This window comes from Protopterus annectens, chromosome 1.part1 (genome assembly GCF_019279795.1).
Source record: "Protopterus annectens isolate FY-2018-M chromosome 1.part1, PAN1.0, whole genome shotgun sequence".
NCBI lineage: Eukaryota > Metazoa > Chordata > Ceratodontiformes > Protopteridae > Protopterus > Protopterus annectens.
The window spans coordinates 177162999-177186687 of NC_056726.1; the positions used below are offsets into that span (position 1 = coordinate 177162999).

Below are 23689 nucleotides of genomic sequence, written 5' to 3' on the forward strand. Positions count from 1 at the left end.
GAAGGATTTATATCCAAAAGCTAAGTATTGACGTTCTTGGAGTTGGAATGTTTCTGTTATTCAGCTTTTACTTTCTAACTTCTGGTTTATCACTACTTCAGCCTTTGGTCTTAAGTATGTAATAACTGTGGCCAGGGTCACAGGCATGTACATAATTGTGATGGACACACTGGATGACCATTACAAGGTTCACAGTCCACACCCACTATTCTTGTGGTTCCACCATACATACACCAAAGGTGGTATCTTCCAATTTGCAAGGCAGTTCACAGAGGGAGGGAGGGATGATTCATGTGAGATGATGATAAAGCTCCTATCCCACCAAGTTCACCCTATCCACATCCTGGGGGCAGCTAGGCCTCCTGTGCCTTCACACAAACAAAGCCATACTGTATGATACCATAGGTCCCCTGCCACAACTCCTCATGACAATTACTCCACTGCACAGTGCTACCCCTAAATATAACTGAGATGATCATAGTTGACACAGACACCATGCCTCTCCATGATCACTGTGTCAGCCCCTGTTGAGCCTGTGCCCCCCTACCCCATAGTACTGTTGAGTGTTATTTGTCTGTGTGTTCCTAGACACCTGTGCAAATGATAATAACTTATCTCACCATCCTTTTTCTGTATGATGTAGGTGGAGATGTCTGATACACAGTGTGATGTGACCACACTTCTCAATTTCTTAGGGTAAAAATCAGGGCCAAACTAAAAATAATGGTGGTCAAAAAATACCAAAATTAGGGACAGGTTTTAAAATTTTCTCTTATAAGCATAGACATTTGCCAGAATAACAGGTTTTGCATTCGTGTACATTTTCTGAAGTCTGAAATCCAAATGACTTTTATTGTTTAGCAACTACAATCCTCAGCAATTTGCCAACCACAAATTTTATGCGGAACACACCAAAAATATGTGGCAAACATCTAGATATTCTGCAAAATTGTGGACAGTTGAGGAATGGTCTTAACCATACATTAAGCAGCATTATCATTAGATAACAATGCATGCATCATGTTGATCTGTGTGACACTATACTGCCCCTCTTCGTGACAGGATCCAAACAGGTGGATTAGATATTGTCACTTTGCGTGTGCTGATGGTGCTGACAAACAATCTGCATGACATTAACTGAATAGGTATGGTGCAACTGCTTCTTATTTTCTACTGCTATCCTTATCACTGATAATGGCTATCATAGTGGTCACACTGCTTCCTGATGCTGCACTGCTGGAGAGTTTTTTGGATGCTGTCTGGCCTGCCTGAAGATGGTGTATCATATTATGCAGCTTGCAGTATGCATGCTACAAATATCCTGCAAACTATATTGGGAATATTCTGCAGTGCCCCTAAGATATGTTCAGGCAGTAGAACTGGGACTTTGAAAGACCAAAAACACATCTACCACATTTCTGGTTTGAGTGTGCTCAGTGTTCAATTGCTGTTTATCCATGCCTTGTGTATTCCATGCAGGCATTGTCAATGAGAGCTACAGAGGATAAACTGCACCATTTGCAACACATTATGGATGTGGGGTAAAGATTGGCAGGATTAATGCTGTGTGCTTGTTATGCATGTGTCTGTGGTTATGTAGAGGCACTGTTGTGCCTGCACATATCAGTTAGGTGGTCCTGTGGGATGGATCCTGCAGAAAATAACATTAACGATTGTATGCCACATGTGAAAATCATGGCCACTAACACAGTGCTGTGCAAATACAGGACTTATTAGGTCCTGTTCATTGCACACTATGTGTTAGATGATGAAACGATAGTCTTTCTTCCTCCTGATATAACACTGTCAGATGCAATACTATGCCTGCACTTACCTATTAAGTGGTCCTATGACATGTTTCCTTGCAGGAAGTAGTGATAAAGATGAGTTGCATACCATATGTGAGAATAATTGTTCTGTTTATGTACTGTGTAGGAACTACTGATGTAATACTGTCCATGGATACTGTGTAGGGCCTCTATTGTCACATAGATACAATCTGCGACTTCCAGCACTTTAGGTAGATGGAAGACATCAACAAAGCCACACATGGTGGTGGCTCTCACCCTGGTGTGTTGATAAAACAGATGTGCTCATTCATATGTGGAAGCAATCTATCAAGTAACATCTTTAGTTCTGTACATGCTGACACCTGCAGCATATCTGAGGTGTCTCCAGTTTGCATTTGAAAGGTCCCTTAGTTAGTATAGTAACCATGAGTATAGAAGTCCATGCATTCCTTCAGTTCCATCTGGGGCTATAGATATAAAGAAACACCTGTATACCATCTCTGTCCATGTGCAACTAGGGTTACCACCTGTCCCACTTTGCGAGGGACAGTCCCTCTTTGGGCAGTTGTGTCCTGTGAAAAAATTGTAAAAATGGGAAATGTCCTGAGTTTTTAGGACAAAATTATTTGCTATATTTTATGTAATAGTTGCATAAAACAGTTATTCTGTATCTGAAACACCTAAATGTTATAAGAAACAGAATAAGCAACTAAAATGCTACAAGAATAAGCTTTTATTTAGGCAAAAAAGTGAAGTTCGGTCCTTTGTATTGGCCATGGGTATGTTTGGCCTGCAAAATCTGGTGTTTGTACCAAAAATGTCCCACTCTGGACATTTGAAAAGGTGGCAACCCTATGTGCAACCTGTACTGGACCTGTTGGTCTGTCAGCTGGTGAGCTTTAATCCTCTCATAGTACCATTTTCCATTGCACAAGTGGCTGCATTATGCATCCATGCGACTGATGACTGAGTTTAACAAAAGCTGATTCCCACAAGTTACTGGTGTCAAAATATCTTGCCTGCAAGTCCACAGAATTTTGGCATGCATTTTATCTTTATACTTAGATGTAAATGCCTCTGCTACTTCTCACTTGACAGTTATGATTCATGACTTCTTTTCCCCATATTCACTTGCATGTTATTATACACACATTAGTGTCTGCATCTTCACATGTATGTAATTAAATGTAATTTGCATACTCTTTTATCTTCTTTCTGGCAACTTCTCAATAGTGCTATGTAGCTCTATGATTTGCTACCTGCTGGACATTCTGTTTTTTTGGTACAAGAACATAATGTCAGCTTCCCTAATTCTCTAAGAATACCCCATAATGCTTTTAAGATGTCAGTTACTCCCATTTGTAGAAAAGTGGGGGGGGTGCCTTAGAAAGGGCAAGATAAATATGCACCCAGAAATATATCTGGTCTCCAAGGGACCCTTCTTTCCATCTAGGAACACCACAATCACAATTATGACAATGTAAAAAATTACTTTTATGTAGTGACTCTGCATCCATAAAAATAAGAAATGAAGCAGAAATACAGTGTTACAGCTGTGACATTTGAAACCATATTGATTAGTTAGTAAACACAGTCTTGATGTCGCATTTTTATTCTCAGCTGCACACATATTAGTATCAAATTATAACTGCCTGCTTGAAGTTATATCTAACATCTCAGAATATACCTCTCATATGTCTAGAACTTTGCAGAACAGCTAAAGTTCTGCCTTATATTTTTAGTTTGCTTCTCATAAAATTTGTGGTTTCTGGTATTTTATGGAGGAGGATTATGGTCACTAAATAATCAATGATATTTGAGTTTCAGGTTTCATATTCTTCAGAAAATGCCTTCTAATATAAAACCTGTTATTTAAGCATTTTTACTTGATAAGAGCAATTTAAAATCTACCTATGATTTGAGGCCTTTGTTCCTTCATTAGTTTTGGCTTTGTCCCTCATTCTTATGCTAAGGGGTTGAGACCTATATCTCAGACATATATCAGCTAACTGACTGTTTTACTTCAAATTCATATCAACATTTTATTTAAAATAGTCTATTTTTCTCTTTAGTACTTTAAGAGATAATTAGCCAATCAACACTTGTGGTTCATGATGCTGGACTTAAATGAAACTCGCACAATATCCCATCTGACACCCTTGTAAGTTTATGCACATCTAAAACAAACATACTTCAGCCTCTAGGTCTCTGCACTGACAATGACTGAATCTAGTCACAGTGCTCTATTCCTGGGCAGAAAGTTTGAGACTGATGAATCAGAGACTGGCAGTGAAAAATTAGCACATCAGTTTAGCACCACCCCCTTAGTGTTTAGTGATATATTAGTATTATATCTGCTCTACAGAGTAGATTTGTTATGACAATGTGTTCCAAACAGATAGACTCAAATGACTCTTGGATGTAATCTTCAGTACTGTAAACCTTTCCAACCAAGATAAGGGTCTTTAAATATCTTACACAACTGTTTGCATTTGGGTTAGCTTAACACCTCTCTTAGTGAAGCAAACAAGTAAAAAAAAAAACAAAGAACTGTAGGCACGAAAGAAACAAACTGGATAACAGAAAAATAATAAATACGAATTTATTGAGCGCTTTTGTCACAATTACGTATGACTTCTTCAGAATGGAAATCACAGTCCCACACTCCGTTTTGTATTAAAATCAATTGCCAAATTACCATACATAATTAATATACATATGTAATTTTAAAGATACAGGCTCACTTGTGGTTATATTCAAGTGAAAACAATGTAAAAACAGCCATTAATAAACCCAAGTCCTTTTACCAAGGAACTTTTACCCATTGTTAGGGTTAGATATCTCCAGATTGTGTGCACCTTTGGAGAACAGTGTACTGACAACTGGTTGCTATAGGAATGGGTTGATACTTAAATATACCCCACAATTCCCTCTGATTCGTGACATTATTTTCAAAAATTAATTTTTTTTCAAGAAGTGATGAGACCATAGGGGTGAAAATAGGTGAGGCACCCATAGTAGTGTATAAAAAGGACACCAGTGTAAAGAACCTATTAGAAAGAAATAAAGGTAGGAACACAATGTGTTGTAGGTAAAATGACAAAATGTGGGCAGTGTACCCAGTGCAAAAATATTTTGGAAGGCAACAAGGTTTTCCTAGATGGATATGGGTGGGTGAGATTTAATCAGAAAAACAACTGTGGTACTAAATATGTGATTTATGCAGGTATATGTCAGGAGTGCTCCAGCTTTTATATAGGCTAAACCAAGAATGCGTTCAGGACACGCATATACCAGCATATTTATGATATTAGGAAATGTAATCTAAAAATGCATTGGCCAAACATGTCAATACTCACCCAGGTCAGTATTTTAAGTTCACAATCCTGGAACAGCTTGTAGTGGACAGGAGAGGTGGCCCCATTGATCAGTTATTAGAATTTAAAGAATTATTATGGCAACTGAGAGTAAATGCTATTACAAGTCGAGGACTTAATGAAATGGTTTCTCTCAGTAGTTTTTTTAAAACTAAAAGCTGATTTTCTTTTTTAAGGGGGACAATGTTGTTATTATTACATATATTGTTTTTATTGTTCTCACTTAATTATCTTGTATTTTTATTATATCTTGCACTTACAGGAAACATTCTTTTACTGATCATAGTTTTGTAATTTACATCAGGACTTGGGTTTATTAATGGCTGTTTTTACATTGTTTTCACTTGAATATAACCACAAGGGAGCCTGTATCTTTAAAATTGCATATGTATATTAATTATGTATGGTAATTTGGCAATTATGTATGGTAATTTGGCAATTGATTTTAATATAAAACGGAGTGTGGGACTGTGATTTCCATTATGAAGAAGTCATATGTAATTGTGACGAAAGTGCTCAATAAATTCGTATTTATTATTTCTCTGACATCCAGTTTGTTTCTTTCATGCCTACACCTCTCTTAGTGAACTCATCGATGATATACATTTAGATGTCCAGCCATTAGATGCTATGACATTCCTTGTTAAATGAGGAGAGGAAGGACAGAGTATGTCATTCCAGATAAAAGTCTTACAGCGTCAAAGCAAAACTAGCAACTCCTCATTAAAAGGAGGTTATACTGTACAACTTACTTTAAGCAGCCCACAACATTTTCACTCAGCTCTGAGCGTGTCTTAGAATGACTGTCAGTAGCAGGCTGACAGCCATACAGATTCAATATGTCAGCAATGAATAATGCAATTAACGCACCTGGAAATACATTTCTATATCAGTGTCACCCACACTTTTGATATTTTTTGTAATAAGTACATACTAAGAAATTGAAGAAACAACATTTTACAAATTGTTTTCTCTCTTCAGCTGGTTCTAACATTGATGCCTTCATTTCATTAGTAATGCTAATGTCCACATCTAGCATGTCACAGTATTTAAATAATGATCACATCCAGCAAAGGGAATGCTACCTCCCCTGCACCCCACCACCTTACAAACAAGTGTGTTGTGATAAATCCAAACATGCTTCTATACTGCAAATAAATATGCATGAATAAATACATAAGAACTACTCAGTGAAACATGTCCCATGTTTAAATCTTTTCCTTTTATAATTTGTTATTGCATAGGGATATTATAGCAGTCAATGTATATGTGTTGCTTATGGCAGATAACATGAGTTAATTTCAGTATATATAATATCTTGTCTTTTTATATTTTCATGTATTTTACAGCAATTCTGCATCTACTTATGCATCTACTTCTGCATCTACTTATAGCCCGCCAATCTTAGCATGAAGGTTGAGAGATAACGTGTGCGTAAGTATTGATCATTTATTTCAAAGTATATTTATTTTAATGATATTGTATGAAGTTATTTCACATGCAGTTTGCTAGTACTTGTGCTGCCGAATTGCTTGGGGCAGAGAACTAAGTACCCAGTGAACAGTTTCTTTTTATGCCCATTTATTTTTATCCGCAGCCCTGGATTAGAAGTCAGACAGTGAAAAGCAGTGTATAATACCTTACTCCATGTTTGCTATTGCACATCCAGTAAGGATATTTTTAAATATTACTTTCATTCACTTAAAATGGTAATAGAACAACAGGTTTTACATCAATATGTTTTTCCGGAATAATAATAAGTGTGTCATGTGTATCATTACTGACTGAATGTAACCCTTGGGGATTTACTAGAAAAATCAAAAAGTGTACAAGGGACAAAGCAGAAATATGAGGCAAAACAGGGACTTCCTGTAAAATCAAGGATTGTTGAAAAGTATACATTGAAAAGTTTTTTTTACATACTCCTCATTGCTAGCAATATGTATTGTATGAAAATGCATGACACATACGGCACGTTACTCAGCATATTTACATATTCATAACAAACAACCACACATGGCTTTGATCTGAAATAGAGGGAGCACATGATACAAGGGAGTGGGTGAAGTTTACTACGTTGCATCCTGTGCGGTAATTAAAGTAAGTTTCAACTAATAAATGAACACAGTTAGCCAGAGCTTATAACAGTGAAGAGGCACCTTAATTGCCCACCAAATCAAACATATTTTAATTACGTAATGTGAATGGTAGACCTTGGCAATCAAGTGCATTAAGGGACTAGAGAGAGAAATGGTTCAGTCTGTAATATTATTTAATATGTTTCACCACCATTCTTTCCTCCTTATTCCCATGGGATGAGACTGACTACTAATTATCAAGTAAAGTTACATGTCTCACAACTATGCCAAGAGATTAGTATAACTGGATTAAGGCCAGGTATACTGAAACCAGTGCTTGGTCATATATAAAATGACCATTGGGTTCCTGATATATTAGTTTCTAACATGAATCATCAAGGTATGGATCCTGTTGTTTATTCTTAACTATAGTCACATTTTTATCATTGTTATATTATGAAGTCTTTATAAATGTAGCATGTCAAAACTCCAAACATTTCTTCAAGAAATATAAGGTAGCTTAAAACACAGCAGCTGTCCAGTATAGGATAAACCCTACTAAAGCAGAAAAAAAACTGTCTGGTCTTCTGATACCTTGTATGTGGTATGGTTTTGGAATTATTAATGGAAATATGAACAAGCAATATTTGACGCCTAGAGGTGTCAGTACGACATAACTGCAGAAATGCCTGGAGGTGCACTCAGCTGTAATGAGTTAATAAAATGAAGACCTAGGACTGTACAGCAAACTAATTTACTTACGTGATTAGCAAATAAATGACTACATGAATTACTAAATATTTAAACTTTTAACATTATTTTTATCAGTGGTTGTGTTGGTGGTGGGGAAAGACAATCTACCTGGTATCTTTACTCTCAGCAATTTATCAGAGCTATTGCAAAAACCATCTGACATGCTTTTATATCACGGATTCAGTACCATGAATTTACAAAATGTCCTATAAAAAGTATTAAGTGCATTACAATTGATTTATTTACAAATTAATATAAATTATAAAGTTAAGTTTTTTCCATTGGATTTCCTGTGATCTAAATGTGTAAGAAAGGTATGGCACAAATTATATTTGAATATGCCTGCAATAATGAAACACTTTACCCAGAGTGATCCTCGTTCACAGTATTCGATAACACCAAAGATTCCTGATTCGAGTTTCACAGTGCCATAAAACTTTGCAAGGTTGTAATAATCCACCTGAAGGAGCTGAAAAATATCAAAATAACACATAAGGATTAAACTGTTAATCATACAAATTTATGCAGCTATTGCGGCATGGTTACATACACTGATTTACAACTGGTTTACCTTATAAGTACACTTACAACTCTCATACTGGTATATTAGCATCAGAACTACTGCAAATTGCATTAAGCACGTTACTGTGATTTTCTGATATAACAAATAGTTGAGTTAGATCAGCCAGTGTGCATGACACAGCTATGTAGTTAGCAAAATGGATACTTTACATACCTATAGACCGAATAGAGGCATCTAGAGTAATATATCACTATAATGTATGAACAGTAACACTTATTTTTCTTAGTTTAGGACCCTTCGCCATATATATTTGATTGAAGCTGACACAGACAGGTAAAATGATCACTGAAATTGTCACATGCCTTGGAGTAAAGATCGGCAAAGACCAGCATGATAAAGTTTACTTCAAAACAGCAAAGGTTTGTAGAAGAAAAGTGAATCCTGGGCACGAATTAGAACTTAATAAATGCAAAAGTGATGATTCAGGAAATGAAAATTAGGGACTTCTGTAAACAAAGTAACAAGAGATGGTATTTTTAGTAAGATGCTTTGTATGTGGAAGGATACTGGGAAATTGCAAAATAAACATAACTGAACCTCTTGAAATATCAAGTAGTTAGTGCACAATGACCGTGTTCTCAGTATTATGTCAAATAAAGTTGCAATTTAGTGAAATGGACAGGATGTGATTATTTCCCCCCCCCCCTTTGCATCTAAACCCAAAACTTCTACACTATACAGATAACATTGAAACCTTGCTGGTAATACACATCACATGTTGTGGTCTGAATTTACTTTTAACTCAGGCAAAATCAGGTTTGGCATTACTGCCCTCAAATTAAATTCAAATGTACCAGTCATAACTAAATTGTTTTTAATGTATAGTCATGGAGTATCTCCACAGATATACCAAGCATTCCATCTAGGACCACAGAAATGTATGTAGGTCCCTGTATCCACAGAGATTGTGCTGCTGCAAAAATAAGTTATGAAAGTCCCTTAGTGATAATGCGGGTGGCTTTGCTTGAGAGGATTCAGTATTTGCAAGGGAACTTAAATGCACTATATGCCTCTTGAGTCCCCTTCTTCTTAATCTTTGGAAGATGGGAAATGGCAACAGCCTGCCAGTCATTCCATACCCTTTCTATGTGAGAGCTGGCCTGGTCAAGGGATTCAAGTGTCATCATATTTTAGGCCTAGAAATGTTTGCCCTACTCATTTCTTGATGACCCACATGAGACAACTGCTTCCCTTGATCTCCTAAGAAGGTGCTTCAGTCTCCCTGCTCTCAACTAGAGACTGTAATTCAGACAACCATCCAAAGCTGCTTACTTCCTCACTCCTGCCCCCCAAACAAACCTTATGTCAGCCTAGCCATTAAGGTCCTGTGGTATAGGGTGGCCCCAAAATTACTTTATTTGCTTGCAAAACATAGGTGTTTAAGATCCACATGTGATCAAAACTCAGAAAGGCTCCCGGATAAGTCTATATGTTCATAGGTTCATAGGTTCATACTTGGCTATCTGCCCTAGGGCATTTATAAGCCTAGCCAGAATGTGTTTGGCTTTCGCCACCCATTTTAAATTAATTTTGCTATGCCCTTTTTCGAGGATAGTATACTGTGCCTCTGTCTAACAGTGACACAGAAGTGATAGCCGGGGTAAACCTACGATCTCCCATCCACTCATCAAGATTCCTGTTGAAGAGAGTCAATGTGGGACTCTGCCTAACCTGGACTGGGATTTTATTCCAGAGTGAAGGGAGCCTCTGGGTTATGAATCTGTCCCTCCAGCATGTCCTATTTATTTCAGTGCTGAGGTTCAAGTCTCGAGCGTAGCTCGATGGGATTTGGATTTTCTGAGGTGCAGCATGTCCATTAATTCCGGGTTGGACATGGCTTTATACCTCAGGCACAGATCGCCTCTGAGCAGGCGGTATGCCACTGAGTAGAGCTGGAGTTTCTTTAACCGGGCAGCATATGGCATCTGTTTGAGCCCTTTGATCCTATTGGTGAGGTACTTTTGGGGTCTTTCCAGTTGCTGCAGGTGTCTGGTAAGGTACATCCCAAAAGGGGCATTGTACTCAATTATGGGCCTGATGAGGGATGAGTAAAGAGGCATGATGACCTCCCCTAATCTAGATGTGAATCCCTTCATGATTAGGTGGGCTATATAAAATGTTTTTTTAACCGCTTTGGCCACGTGGTTTTCAAATGAGAGATTGCTATCAACTTGGGTCCCCAGGTCACTAATTACTTCTTCCGTACTTAATGGATTGCCACCTATGTGGTAATTTGTGTGCACTTTGTTTTTGCCAAATGGGATGACTATACACTTTTTGGCATTTAGCTTGAGGCCATGGCTCTGGCACCAGTTGTCTGTTTCTATGAGGCCCATTTGTAGGATGCTTGTGTTGGCTGGAGAGTCGATTATGGCGCCTAGTTTGCAGTCATCTGCAAACTTGGTCATCCACAGTCCTTCCGTGTTGGCCTGTACCTCCGAGAAATATATACCGAACAAGAGAGGTCCCAGGACTGAGCCTTGTGGGACACCACTTGTAACTGGTTTGGAGTCTGACATGGCTCCAGCAATTCTAACCATATGGGTTCTGTCCTTGAGCCAGTTTGCAACCCATCTAGTGACATAGGGGTTTATATTTAAGCTGGTGAGCTTATCTATAATGCCCGAGTGGGGTATTGTATCGAATGCTTTTGCGAGGTCCAGGTAGACTGTGTGGACCACCTTCCCCTCGTCAATGGCCTTGGTGACTGTTTCAAAGAAATCGACCAGGTTTAAGAGGCAGGATCTGCCCTTAACAAAGCCAAACTGGGTAGGATCCAGTATCTGTAGGTCCCCAATATCTTTATTTATGAGGTCCATGATGATCCTTTCCATAGCTTTGCAGAAAAAGCTAGTCAGGCTTATGGGGCGATAGTTTCCAGGATCCGTTGAGACACCACCTTTGTGGAGAGGGGCCACTGTTGCTGTACACCACTCTTTGGGTACATATCCTGTAGTAAGGCTGAGACTGAACAGTAGTTTTATGTTTGGGTTTAGCTCTTCTTGGAGTTCATGCAGGACGCAGCCCGGGACACTGTCTGGTCCCATTGATGCTGTGTTTTTTGCTTTGGAGAGGGCGGCTCTTACCTGAGCATCTGAGATGTCAGGGAGGCCGCACTCTGCTGGGATAGATATTTGCCCTTTTGGTGGGGGGGGGAGTTTGCACTGAACCTGTCAGCTAGGATGTTGGCAATGTCTGTGGGTTTGGTGTATTTTTTGTCATTTTGGACTAATTCTGAGCATATCTGGGAATTCCCACCCAGGTTCCTAACATAACTAAAGAAAGCCTTGTGATTATCCTTAGTGTCCTGTGCAATTTTTCTCTCGAAGCTGGCCTTAGATGATTTTATGAGTGCCCGTAGTTTTTTGCTAATACTGATCAGAGATGCCTTCCCTTTTTGGGATTTTGCTCTATCATGTAGTAGCTTCCTCCTTCTATTGTATAGTTTGTTTATGGCTGGGGTCCACCAGACAGGAAGCCTGCCTTTGGAGGATTGGGTCTTGGTTTTATTTGGGATTGCATGATCCATGCATTCCTGAAGGTGTTCATAGAATGCGTTTATAAAGTATTCTGCGGTCTGGGCCGTATTTTCCACAGGCCCGGGGGCTTTGAAGGATTCCACCTCGGATTTGAGGAGTGTGAAATTTGCTTTAGAGAAGTTTTTCACTGTGGTTTTCTGGGCAGGGGGTGGGGTCGGGATGTGAATATCCAGTGAGATTAGTTTATGGTCTGATCTTACCAGTGAGGGATACACTTCTGGTCTGGAGCATAGAGCCCCCATGTTGGTGATGATCAGGTCCAGTATGTTTTCCCCTCTTGTGAAAGTGGTAACAAGTTGTTCCATAGCATTTGAGTTTATAAATTCTAGGAACCTTTGGGCTAGGGTGTTGGAGCTAGAGTAATGCTCCCGGTCTATGTTTGGGTAGTTGAAGTCGCCCGATATAATGGTGTTTGGAGAGACTTTCATATTTTCCAGTGTTCTCAGGAAGGCCGAGTGGGGTTCCTGGGTTTGGGAGGGTGGTCTGTAGCAGGCTATAAACTGGAAGGCAGTTTTACCCACTGTTAGTTGCACATGGATAGTCTCTGATGCTTCGTGCTGTGCCACCAACCTGGAGGTGTGGGCATCTTTGACGAATATTGATACTCCCCCTCCTTTTGTGGTTCGGTCCAAGTTTTGTGGCCGAAAAGCATGGTATGAGGTATAACCTGGTAGTGCTGGGGTGCTTTCGGGAGCCTTGAACCAGGTTTCTGTTACTGCACATATATCAACATTCTCCATGCTAAGGAGAGTTTTGAGTGTGTGCATCTTGAGGTTTAGACTTCTGGCGTTGAGTAGCATTACTCTTAGTTTCTTATCCCTTGTGATACCTATGGAGGTGGGTTTGTCTTTTGAGCCTTGCCTAAAAAAGGCACTATGGGGGTGGCAAGAGCCTGTGCCAATATCCGAAAGCCCAGGGGTGACAGGTGCAAGCCGTCCCTAGCTAAGCATCATGGCTTGTCGAGCATGTCATCCCAGGCTGACAGGCATCGGATCCCCTTTGAATGACACCAATACTTAAGCCAATTGTTGAAATTGATCATCTTGTCTTCATATTGTGGCATCATTCTTGGTGAGGGTAAGATGCTACTCAAGGTCAGGGTCATACCGGCCTGGGCTACATGCTCAGAGAGCTCCTCTATGTCTCTTTTCATGTAGTCCAGGGAGGTAGGTCTCAGGTCATTCACACCAGCATGGACAATGACTGAGTCATATTTGTACTTGCTTTGGAGTGACCTGAGTGCTTGTGTTATGTGGCAGATCGTAGCACCCGACAGGCAGCTCACCGTGGCCTTCTCCTTGTTCAGCCTGGTGAGCAGGACGTCAGTGTGCCTGACGATAGAGTCACCTATTACAAGTGTATCAGGTGTGTTGTTTAGCCTTAAGGGTTGTGACTGTTCGGCACACTGGCTTTGTGAGCTATGTGTTGCATGTGTTTTGTTTTGAGATAGCAGTTGCTTGGGTGACTGCTTTGGAGGTCTCTGCTGCTTAGGCAGATTTTTATTTAGAGCCTCCGAGTATGTTTTTGTGTGTTTAGTTTGCTGTCGTGGTAGGTCTATGTGAGACTGGAATTGTAGTGAGTGTGGTTTCCTTCTCCTCCTGACTGGTTACGCCAGTACTGAGTTGAGAGAGGTTAGCCTCCAGTTTGGCTGTATGGCTGCATCTGTCACATGTGTTTGAATTTGTTGGGAGGAGGAGAGGCTAGTCTGTGTACATGAGGCAGTTGTAACATTGCCTCAAGATTCCCAGATCCACCAACTGGACCGGAGAGGAGATTGCAAATGACGTTTGGACATGCTAGAATAGTATTGGAAATTCCTTTATAATTGAAAAAAAGGGCCAATGGGTAACAAGGTACTCAAGGGGAGTTTGTGAGGGTGTTGTGCTTTTAATTTTTTAGTGCTGACTTATATAATTGCTTTAGTGAGCAAGTGCCAGGCTTTAGAGTAGGAATAGGGTGTTTATTATGAGAACTAGATCAGTTCTAAGGGAAAAAGTGAACAGCAGACTTTGTGGAGCCGAGAATGGTTTACACCCAATTAAGCAGAGCTGCCGGATGCTGCTCTATGCGCAAAATCACACAAAGCCGCGCCAAAGTGGGTTTTATACAGGGGGACTTGAAAGACCTAGAAATTGGCCCAAAACAGCCAATAGACTACCAGATTCTTGTGCTGGGAGCACTCCTCCAGGGATAGATAGGCTGCTCTAAGCTCCCTACTGCCACTGGTGAACAAAGAAGCCTCCCTTTATCCAAGAAAGGAAATGGGCAACACAGGAACTTTCCAAAAGTCCAGAATACAGCAAAGCCTGTATTTGGACTACTCTAGGTCAGGAAAGACGGGAAACAAGGATATTTTTTTTTGTTTTTTTCTTTTTTGCAACAAACAGCAGGAAAATGCAATAAATATGTAACACAGGCTAGCACACTTGAGTGTGTAGCCTCAACAGGTAAATGCAACAAACAGGACAAACTTTAAAAGTGCAGGTGCAAAAACAACTTTAAACAGTTCATGTCATGAAATAAGGTCTTATCTGTTGGATGGGGAAGTAAATGTTTTTTCTATATACTACCATTCTGTCACCACAACTATAAACCACTAACTATAATGTCATTACTGCTTCTATGGCTCAGCCTATACAAGAAGTGTTATGGAGAAAGGTTGAGGGTTCAAGTCCCAAAGGGTGGAGTGTCTTTTATGCTTCTGTTTTGCATATGTGTAACAACCACTTGCAATGTACTTAACTGACACCTTCTGTGTAACTGCTTCCACAGCTCTGTCAGTAAATGAAGTTCTTGATAGGATCTAAGTAAAGAGGGATGACACTTCAAGTCCCTTTAGAGTTAAATTCTTTTTCTGTCTGTTATGCTTCCATTCTCCAAATGTGTAACAATCACATATTATGTGCTTCACTGACATCTTTGGTGTGAGTGTTCCATGGCTCAGCCTGTAAATAAGAGGGTTGAGGGTTTGTAAGGCCTCATTTTTTGAATCACACACATCCTGCACATGGCTATTCATTATGTAAATTCACTTACCACCATACAGCAAAGTTTGCTGAATCTGGCTCATGGTTTAAATAGCCACAGAGGCAAAACATTCTACAAAATGGGTATACATCTCAACCTGTAACTGCAAGCATTCTGGACAAAGCCCAAAATAATGGGAGGACAAAAGTCCAAAATTAAGGACAGTTTTTTTTTTTACTTTTGTGCTTATAAGCTTACAATGTTTGCTACAGTAACAGATTTTACATTTGTATGAATTTACTGAAGGACATGAAGTCTGAAACTTTAATGTCTGTCATTATTTAGTGATGAGAATATCTAACGATTTTCAAAAAAAAAAAAAAAAAACAAAATTTATGAGGAACAGACCAAAAAATAGGAGACAAAAATCTGGACATTCTGTGAAAATCTGGACAGTGAGAGGTATGAAAGTGGGCCGCTCAACAGTAATTGAGACATACCAAAACACTTTAGATAAATTTCAGATTTTTATAAAAGAATTTAGACTTTAAGCCTGAGTGCTTCAAAATGTGTTGTCACTTAAAAAAGACAACTTAATATGTATTAGACTTTAAATTGTCTTCCAAGAAGTAATGATGTGAAATGCAGAGTAACCTAAAATAAGAATATTGTTGCTTATAGTGTGTTTTTACTACAATAATAGCAGATTTCTCATTTGGAAAAAGTATAACTTTGCATCCCTAAGTTTCACTTTCTGAAAGTTTAGTGCAGAATTATTGCTAATTATCAAAGCAATGAGCCTACATGTAATTTTTATTCACTTTTAATCAAATAAGTCTCAGAAGGTACTTGTATCTCATTCCAAAGGTAGGGTAAAACAACTGTCTGAGATTCAGAAACACTTTACATTAGCAGTAGTTGAATTTGAACAATCCATCAGATTTAATAAACTCCATGTAGGAATAGTGTTATTCCTACACAGAGTGAATGGTGTCTCTGTCTGCATCTTCCTCTCGGCAGTGCGCCTTGCATATTAATGAAGGCATGCTACTGAGGGGGAGCCGTGTACACGGATACTGAATCAATGCTAGGGGGTGTGTTACAGTGCTCGCAGATCTGTAACATGCCCCCTGCACTCTGAAAGTGCCACACAGCACTTTTTCAATAAAGAAAGTGTCCTCAGAGACTTAAATCACGAATGGGAAGTGAATGTCATGTAGGGAGTGTGTTACATATACTGTAACACACCCCCTTTATTGTGAAAGTGCTGTACGGCACTTTGCAAAAAAGAAAGTGTCCTGGGACGCTTCATACCTCTCAACCTCTTAGAGGAAGAAATTTAGACAAAGCCATTAGTAAACCTGGGACAAAAGCCCAAAAATAGGGCCTGTTTTTAAATATTTCTCTTACAAACTTAGAAAGTTAATAGAATGACAGGTTTTGCATTAGCATGCATGGATTTTCTGAAGAGTATGATGCCTGAAAGTCAAATGTCTGTCAATATTTTCTAACTTCAATCTTTAATGATTTGACACTGATTTGCCAGAGAGACATAATTTCATGACAAATGGGCCAAAAATATGAAGCGCAAATCTGGACATCATATGAAAATCTGTACAGTTGAGAGGATTACATGAGGAATGTGAAGTAACGTCATGTAGGGGGTGTGTTACAGTATCTGTAACACACCCCTTGCATTGTAAAAGTGCTGTACAGCACTAAAACAACAAAGAAAGTATCCTCTGACACTTATTTAATAATGTGAAGTCTAGTAGTTTAATTTTAAATTGTTTTTTTTTTAATTTTTTCTAATTTAAAGTTTAAGCATAGCCGAGTGGGTTTGCGTGGTGGGGCGCTTTGCTCAGCAGTGCTTAAACATATCATGAAGCTATATAGAAATGTGTAGCTAAAATTCTTATAGCTGAGCTAGCTGAGTGGTTGGAGTCATGGATGTGTGTGCAATAGGTTCATTGTTCGAATACCAAAGCAAGCCATTTAGCTTTTACATGGGGAAATATGTTTATATTAAATTTTATTTTATTTACTGATGTAGTCAGTGATATTTGTTAAGCAGGGTAGTGTAGTTGGTCCAGAATCCCAGTTTCAGTGAAGATATGAGTTGAAAACCACCCTTTAAACACAGGTATCCAATACAGTACAGTCAAACCCCAAGGTAATGTAATGAAGGCACATAGGGGAAGGTCATGTAAAGTAAAATACATACACTTAATAATACTGTATCATTAATGAGTAATTAATACCCAATTCTGCTAAAAACTGCTAAGCCAAGCTAAGCAATGCTTAAGCAGGATCTGTCTGAGCAATAGTTAACAACACTCAGCTCTGCTTAGTTGGTTTGAGCATTGATAAGAAGTCCCATTCTAAGCAGTATTCAGCTCAGCTAAGCAGATTTGTGCACTGTTAAGCATTTGCCACTTTGAGCACTGCTCAACTCAGCTTAGCAGGTTTGCACACTGCTGATTTTTAAAAATGATCCAGTGATGGAAAGGGCCAGAATATGGCCTTATTTAAACTGCACTTGCAGGAATAAAGGCAGAACCTGTTAGAGTTTGATCCTTGTAGGATCTATGGCAGGTGCTGGTGAAGGAGCACGCTTTCAGGCACAGTGCTGGGGCATACTGGAGTTCAGGGTCATGGCTCAGCTCATGGTTAAGAACCATGCTGATAGACTGCTGCAGAGTCAGTACCAAGGCTTGCAATACAAATCTGAGGCCTGGGACTGTCTAGCACATGAGCTCACCAATGCCACTGGCATCCCCTGCACTGGTGAGCAGGTCCATCACCATTATGATGACCTAAAACAGAGGAAGGGGGAGGCCTTAGCCCAAAGTATCCAAGATGCTTGGGACCAGAATGCCCCAGACATTTGTAATGATATCAAGTGTTGCTTTATCAAACTGTAGTATGAATATTTGATATACAGCTACATAGGAGAGGGCTCGCAATGTTGAGGCCCATGTTGGATGACTGGTGAGGCTGCGCTAACAGTGTGGTGAGTACAGATATAACTTGCAATATATGTAGTCCAATAAATATGAAAGTGTAATTGTTTACTGCCATTAGGCGTAGTGTGTTCTGAGTGTACTGAATAATGTGTTGTTAGACCAACACTGATATAAGTGACTAATGCCAGGTACTGTCTAATATGGATGAAGGCAGCAGACAAGCTACTATTGATGAAAGGAAGCCAATACTGTAGTAATACTGTATAGGAATGAATCTGTCAATAAAGTATACTGTGCTTGCTCCTCTGAAAGTAATAACTGACATACATTTATCACCTACAGGATATGCAGTACAACCAAATTTAGAATGTTGAATGTAATAAACCACTGTGTTGTGTCGCCCTAAATAAAGCTTATTCCCACAAACTGTTGTGTTTAATCTAGTCTATTGCTGAAGAAATACAAGTGTACAGGTGCTACACAGCAAGTATGGCTATGAGAGCATAAAGTCATTGAAGTTTGTCTGCTAAGCAACTGTTATGCCATACTGTACATGTGGAGCTGTAAAACAAGATGCAAGGAAAATTGATATATGTTCTGCACTAAGATCTGAACCTTGAATAGTAATGTGTAATGTATTATAGTGTGTTCCCTGCAACATTGTCTTGTGTTAACCTTTGCACTTCAGATACATGTATTCCTGAATGTAGGTATGCTGATGCAGCCAAGTATGAGACAGTAATATGTAGAGACTGCAAATATATGATGTGCAAATGTATATGGGTCGGGTATGCAACCCAGCACCCTGCTATGGTCTGTACAGATCACACATATTCACATCCACTAGGGGTTAAATGTGTAGATCTACATTCAAAGTATCAAGACACAGTTCACTATCTGTCATGCATGAATCTCAGGCATTTATGTTCAACTGTCACTACAGTCTTCTGTGACACTCCACTTATATTACAAGGTTAGACTGGGCAACCAAGTGAGTTTTAGGCACAAATAAGTCAAGCAGCAGACAGCAATGGCCCAGTAGTTCAGTGTGAAGAGAAATATATATATATATGTTGTTAAATTTTGCACACACAGACCACGGTTTGAATCCAGGGACTGGTATGAAGATCTTTTCATAGTGAGACACAAGTAATCCTGAGTATTTGTAGAAACTGTCAGGTAGTGTTAACAGATATTTTCTCCACAGGGCTCACAGGTAAAGAAATGTTTGTATTAGCTGTATGAAGGGTATACTATAAACTGTGTACACATGTTTCAGTGTCCAGCCCCATGCCTACAAATGACAGCAGGATAGCTATATACACCATGCACTCTTCCCAATACATATCTCTCAAGTGTCACTCAGTCATGGTTAGTGATCACTGTTGCCAATAACCTTGCACACAGATATAAATGCAATACAAGTATGCCATTAGCCACTCACACATCAGTGCAGGGTACGCCTTGTTGCTCATACATGTAACCCTGACATGTACTAGTCCCCTCTAATCATGTACCTAGAGTTCTCACAGCTTGCCACATAGCATTCCAGGTTGACAGATTAACAGGTATGCACATGCTACAGTAGCTAGAAGCCTAAGGTAGATGTAAAGTGAAGGCAGACCTGTAGAGTATTGAGCAGTACTGTTGTGAAAAATATAGTCTATACACTTGGTAATGGACTGCTTCCACCACCCCCACCCCTTATCTGCATCAATAATAATTATTCATATATTTTGTGTATGTTGTTCTCAAAACCTAATTTTAGGACGTGTGTTCTATTATTGTTCATATATATAAATGGTTACATACTAACATACCTTGTTCATATCCCATTGTTGGTGGCCTGTTGCCGTAACTGTTTCTGGCATGCTCTTACAATAATGACTATTATTCCATTTATGCATGTGTTCTGTTTGCCATGAAATTTTTCCAGTTCTATTGTTCTGGGTTAATTGGAACACCCATGCATGCTGTTATAATTAATGTTGAAATGTTTTGTTAATGACTAACCAATATAGTTTGAAAAAACCTCAACACCACAGTGCATTTGGGTAGGCAGATCCCAGCAGATCCACCTGTCCTGCCTCATCTGGCCACAGCACTGGGTCCCAGCATGTCTGGGACCCAACCTCGAACTGCCTCCTCTGCTGGTCCTGCACCACCCTTGGGTGGAACCATGTCAGAGGATGCCCCCCCCCCCCCGGGAGCAGGCAAACAGAGGACCCTGTCACCCGACAACAGTTCAGAGGTATGGTGCACAGGATCATTCAGTATGATTTGGATGACTGCCTGCGCCAGATCGAGGGCAGACTGGTGCACCTTGAGGGGCAGGCTGGCCCTGTTGTCCAGCCTCCAGCACAGCCACCTTCAGGGCCATGAAGAGGCAGTGGTGACTGCCCATGGGTGGGGACCTCAGTCCCACTGTTTCCACCTGGGAGCACATGACCCTCTCGATTCCCAACCACCCTCCCCATCCAAGATGTTTACCCCCCTCATGTGTCATTCACTGTCCCAGTATGCTGTCATGTCTGTCTTGTCTGTTTGCAAAAGCAACCTCTCCTACCCAACTTACCTCCCCAAACTTACCTACAATCCTTCCCCAGCATCCCACTCATACCTTAGAAAAGGGGAAGGGGGCATCTGTCCACCCAAAAAAATCACGCCCTATACATAGCTCTCCATTTCACCCCCAAGTACACTGATATTAACTAATTTACCCATGAATTACTCAAAATGTATGTCGCCCACACCCTTCCCTGTGGGATGTGATGGTCTAAATTCCAAATAGTCTACATCATTCACAGCTGTTGATGCACAAGAAATGGAGAGCTATGCTCCTTTCCTACAACTCTTCTGCACATCCCTAGCTGCCTTTCATAATGTTTTTCCCCCTGCTTGCCCCCATTTCACCACTTTCCTATCACCCCTTTTTTTTTGTTTTTTGGAATTAGTACAGGTTTAAATGGTAGTAAGTGCCACTAAGCAAAGCTAAGGGAAGTTAAGCATCTCTTGGCACTGCTTAGTGTCACAAAAAACTGCGCAAGCCCAATTAAAACTGCTTAAAACTGCTTTGATCGATTATCTCATTCAGCCGCTGTTCTGCCCAGCGACAAAATAACTGGCCCTACCAAGTCTCAAACAAAGGACCCTGTGCACAAAAGTCAAAGCAACACCCCACAAAGCCAAATCAGCACCAACTATTATTAATGCTTTTGTAAATATATCATGCATTGCAGTCATTTAACATTAGGGAAAAAAATATGTCATTGCCAAGTCCTGAACCCAGGATCTGGTGCACTAGAGTCAGAGAAATGCACCAGTAAGCCAAATCAGCTATGGAAATTACTACTGCTTTTGTGACTATACCATGCATTACAGTCATGTAACATTAGGGAAAAAAAGACAAAGCTGCTAAGTCTGGAAAACAGGACATTCTGAACCTGAGGCACAGCAACACAACACTATACCAAATCAGCTCTGGGGAATTATTGATGCATTTGTAAATATATCATACACTACAGGGATGTAACATTATGGAAAAAAGACATCAGTGACAAATTCTGAACCCAAAACCATTTGAGCTACAGTCAGAGCAAGTTACCAGTAAGCCAACTGACCTCTGGAGTACCGCAACTGTTTTTACAAACATATCCTGATTACCAGTCACACACTACTCCTATATATACTGACCTAACTAACAGTGTACTTGGGCCTCTGGTACAAACACAGAACCAGTACACAGACAAATAAATGCTGCTGGATGTACAGGAGGCTTCCAAAATCAGGTAGAGCTGACAACTGCACAGACTGTTGCTGAATAGCCACAGTTGTGTCCCCTATTTATGGTAGGGTCATCAAAAAACCTACTCTGTGTGTACACATACTGGCAAGGCAGGGCTGATTGGGGTTAAAAAAGCATGACAGATAGCTCAGTGTCACATGTCATACCCATCAGAGCACACATGTGCATGCTAATCCTGTGTTTGCACTGTATGCATGCACATGTCTTACAAATACACCTGCCATAATAATGACTCGGTAGCTCTATCTGTTATAGTTCTAGCATCTGTCACATCTAGACACCCACAGTCCTAGCCTTACAGCCTGGTGTGTGGCATGACAACTACAAGCATGTCAATACAACATAGGAATAATGAAGCCCAGCAATGTCCAGCAAAACTGGTTGCTCCTACTGCAGTCACTGCCACCCACAGTAGCACATTAAAGGCCTGCAAGGTAGGACACATTACACAATTATGAATATGTGTACTAAATGGTGCCTACCACTCTCTGGATGGCACTATTATGTAACATATGCACCACAGACACATGACTCACCTGGACTGTTGTGGGTACCTTCAGCCAAGCCATGTTGTGACACAACAGCTGACACTGCACCCTCACTGACAGTAACAGCTTGCTCTCCCCCAATGTCTTCACAATCCCTAGTCTGACTCCTGGCCAGAATTCAGCTGCTGTGACTTGCTACACATGCAGCAGTATATCCAGCTACCTGCTACAGACCTTACATTGCTCCCAAACACCTAGAGCTGGGCATCCACACAACAGCCAAAGATAAAGGGTTGGAGGGGAATGTTGAGGTTGTAAGGGACATGTCTCAGTCTGCCCCTACAAACATACACAGCTGATAGACCAGCATCAACTGTAGCAGAATACACAGTCAGACAGAAAAGGATCTATGACACCCACATATGCCTGTCTGCTTACTCACCCCAACACACATTTACAAAAGTACACTGCTACAGAATCTAAAAGTATGTTAACAATGTCCAGACATACATACCTCTCAGCAGTACAGATTTCCACAGAATGTCCAAATTTTGGCTCATATTTTTGGCCTATTACTCGTACAGTTTGTGTTTTTCTGGCAAATCACTGGGATGAGATGAGGAATGAAGTAACTAAATAATTATATACATTGGGGTTTCAGACTTCAAATCCTTCAGAAAATGTATGTCAAAACAAACCCTGTTACTCTATCAAATTTCTAAGTTTATAAGAGCAATATTTAAAATCTGTCCCTATTTTGGGGCCTTTGTCCCCCCATTTTGTCGGGCTTTGACCCAATTTCTTGTGCTAAGAGGTTGAGAGGTATGCAGACATAACATGCAAAACTGTGGGCATAACACATCTATGCAAACAGTGGACAGTATTTCCACCTACCCTCTGTGATGCTGCAGCTCCCACACCTCGATAATGTCCTCCTCACAGGCCAGGAAAAGGGCCAAGGCCCACATGAAGGCCTTAATTATAGCACTGCGTTGCCATGCCATTGGCTAATGGAAAAGCAACATAGCTGTTCCGGATCCATTTATGAAGTGGAAGACACAAATTATTGCACAGGCCATCACCTATTCATGAGCATTACTTACAAAAGGCAAGCTGCTGTCTACGCTAAACAGGTCTGACACTTTCTATGGGAAGACAGACTGTGATTCTTTACAACACTACTTGTGGATTTCTTCTGACAAAGGAGTACAGCAATATACCAGGTATGTCATACAATTAAGCATGTAATGGAATGCAGATGGGGTGATGCAGTAATGAGAAATAGGAATTTAAACAGTAGGTCTCAACAAAACTTCTTGGACTGACATGTTGCTGATAGTCTG

At 40.1% G+C, this 23689-nt stretch overlaps 1 protein-coding gene across 1 annotated transcript in view; it reads right to left on the reverse strand.

Moving 5' to 3' along the window:
• The window catches only part of LOC122804231 (heat-stable enterotoxin receptor-like), a 1796602-nt gene that overhangs the window by 712210 nt on the left and 1060703 nt on the right, over positions 1-23689 (reverse strand). The window contains exon 13 of the mRNA XM_044073980.1: positions 8363-8467. Within this exon, the coding sequence (XP_043929915.1) occupies positions 8363-8467 (105 nt within the window). The remainder of the gene's footprint in view (positions 1-8362; positions 8468-23689) is intronic.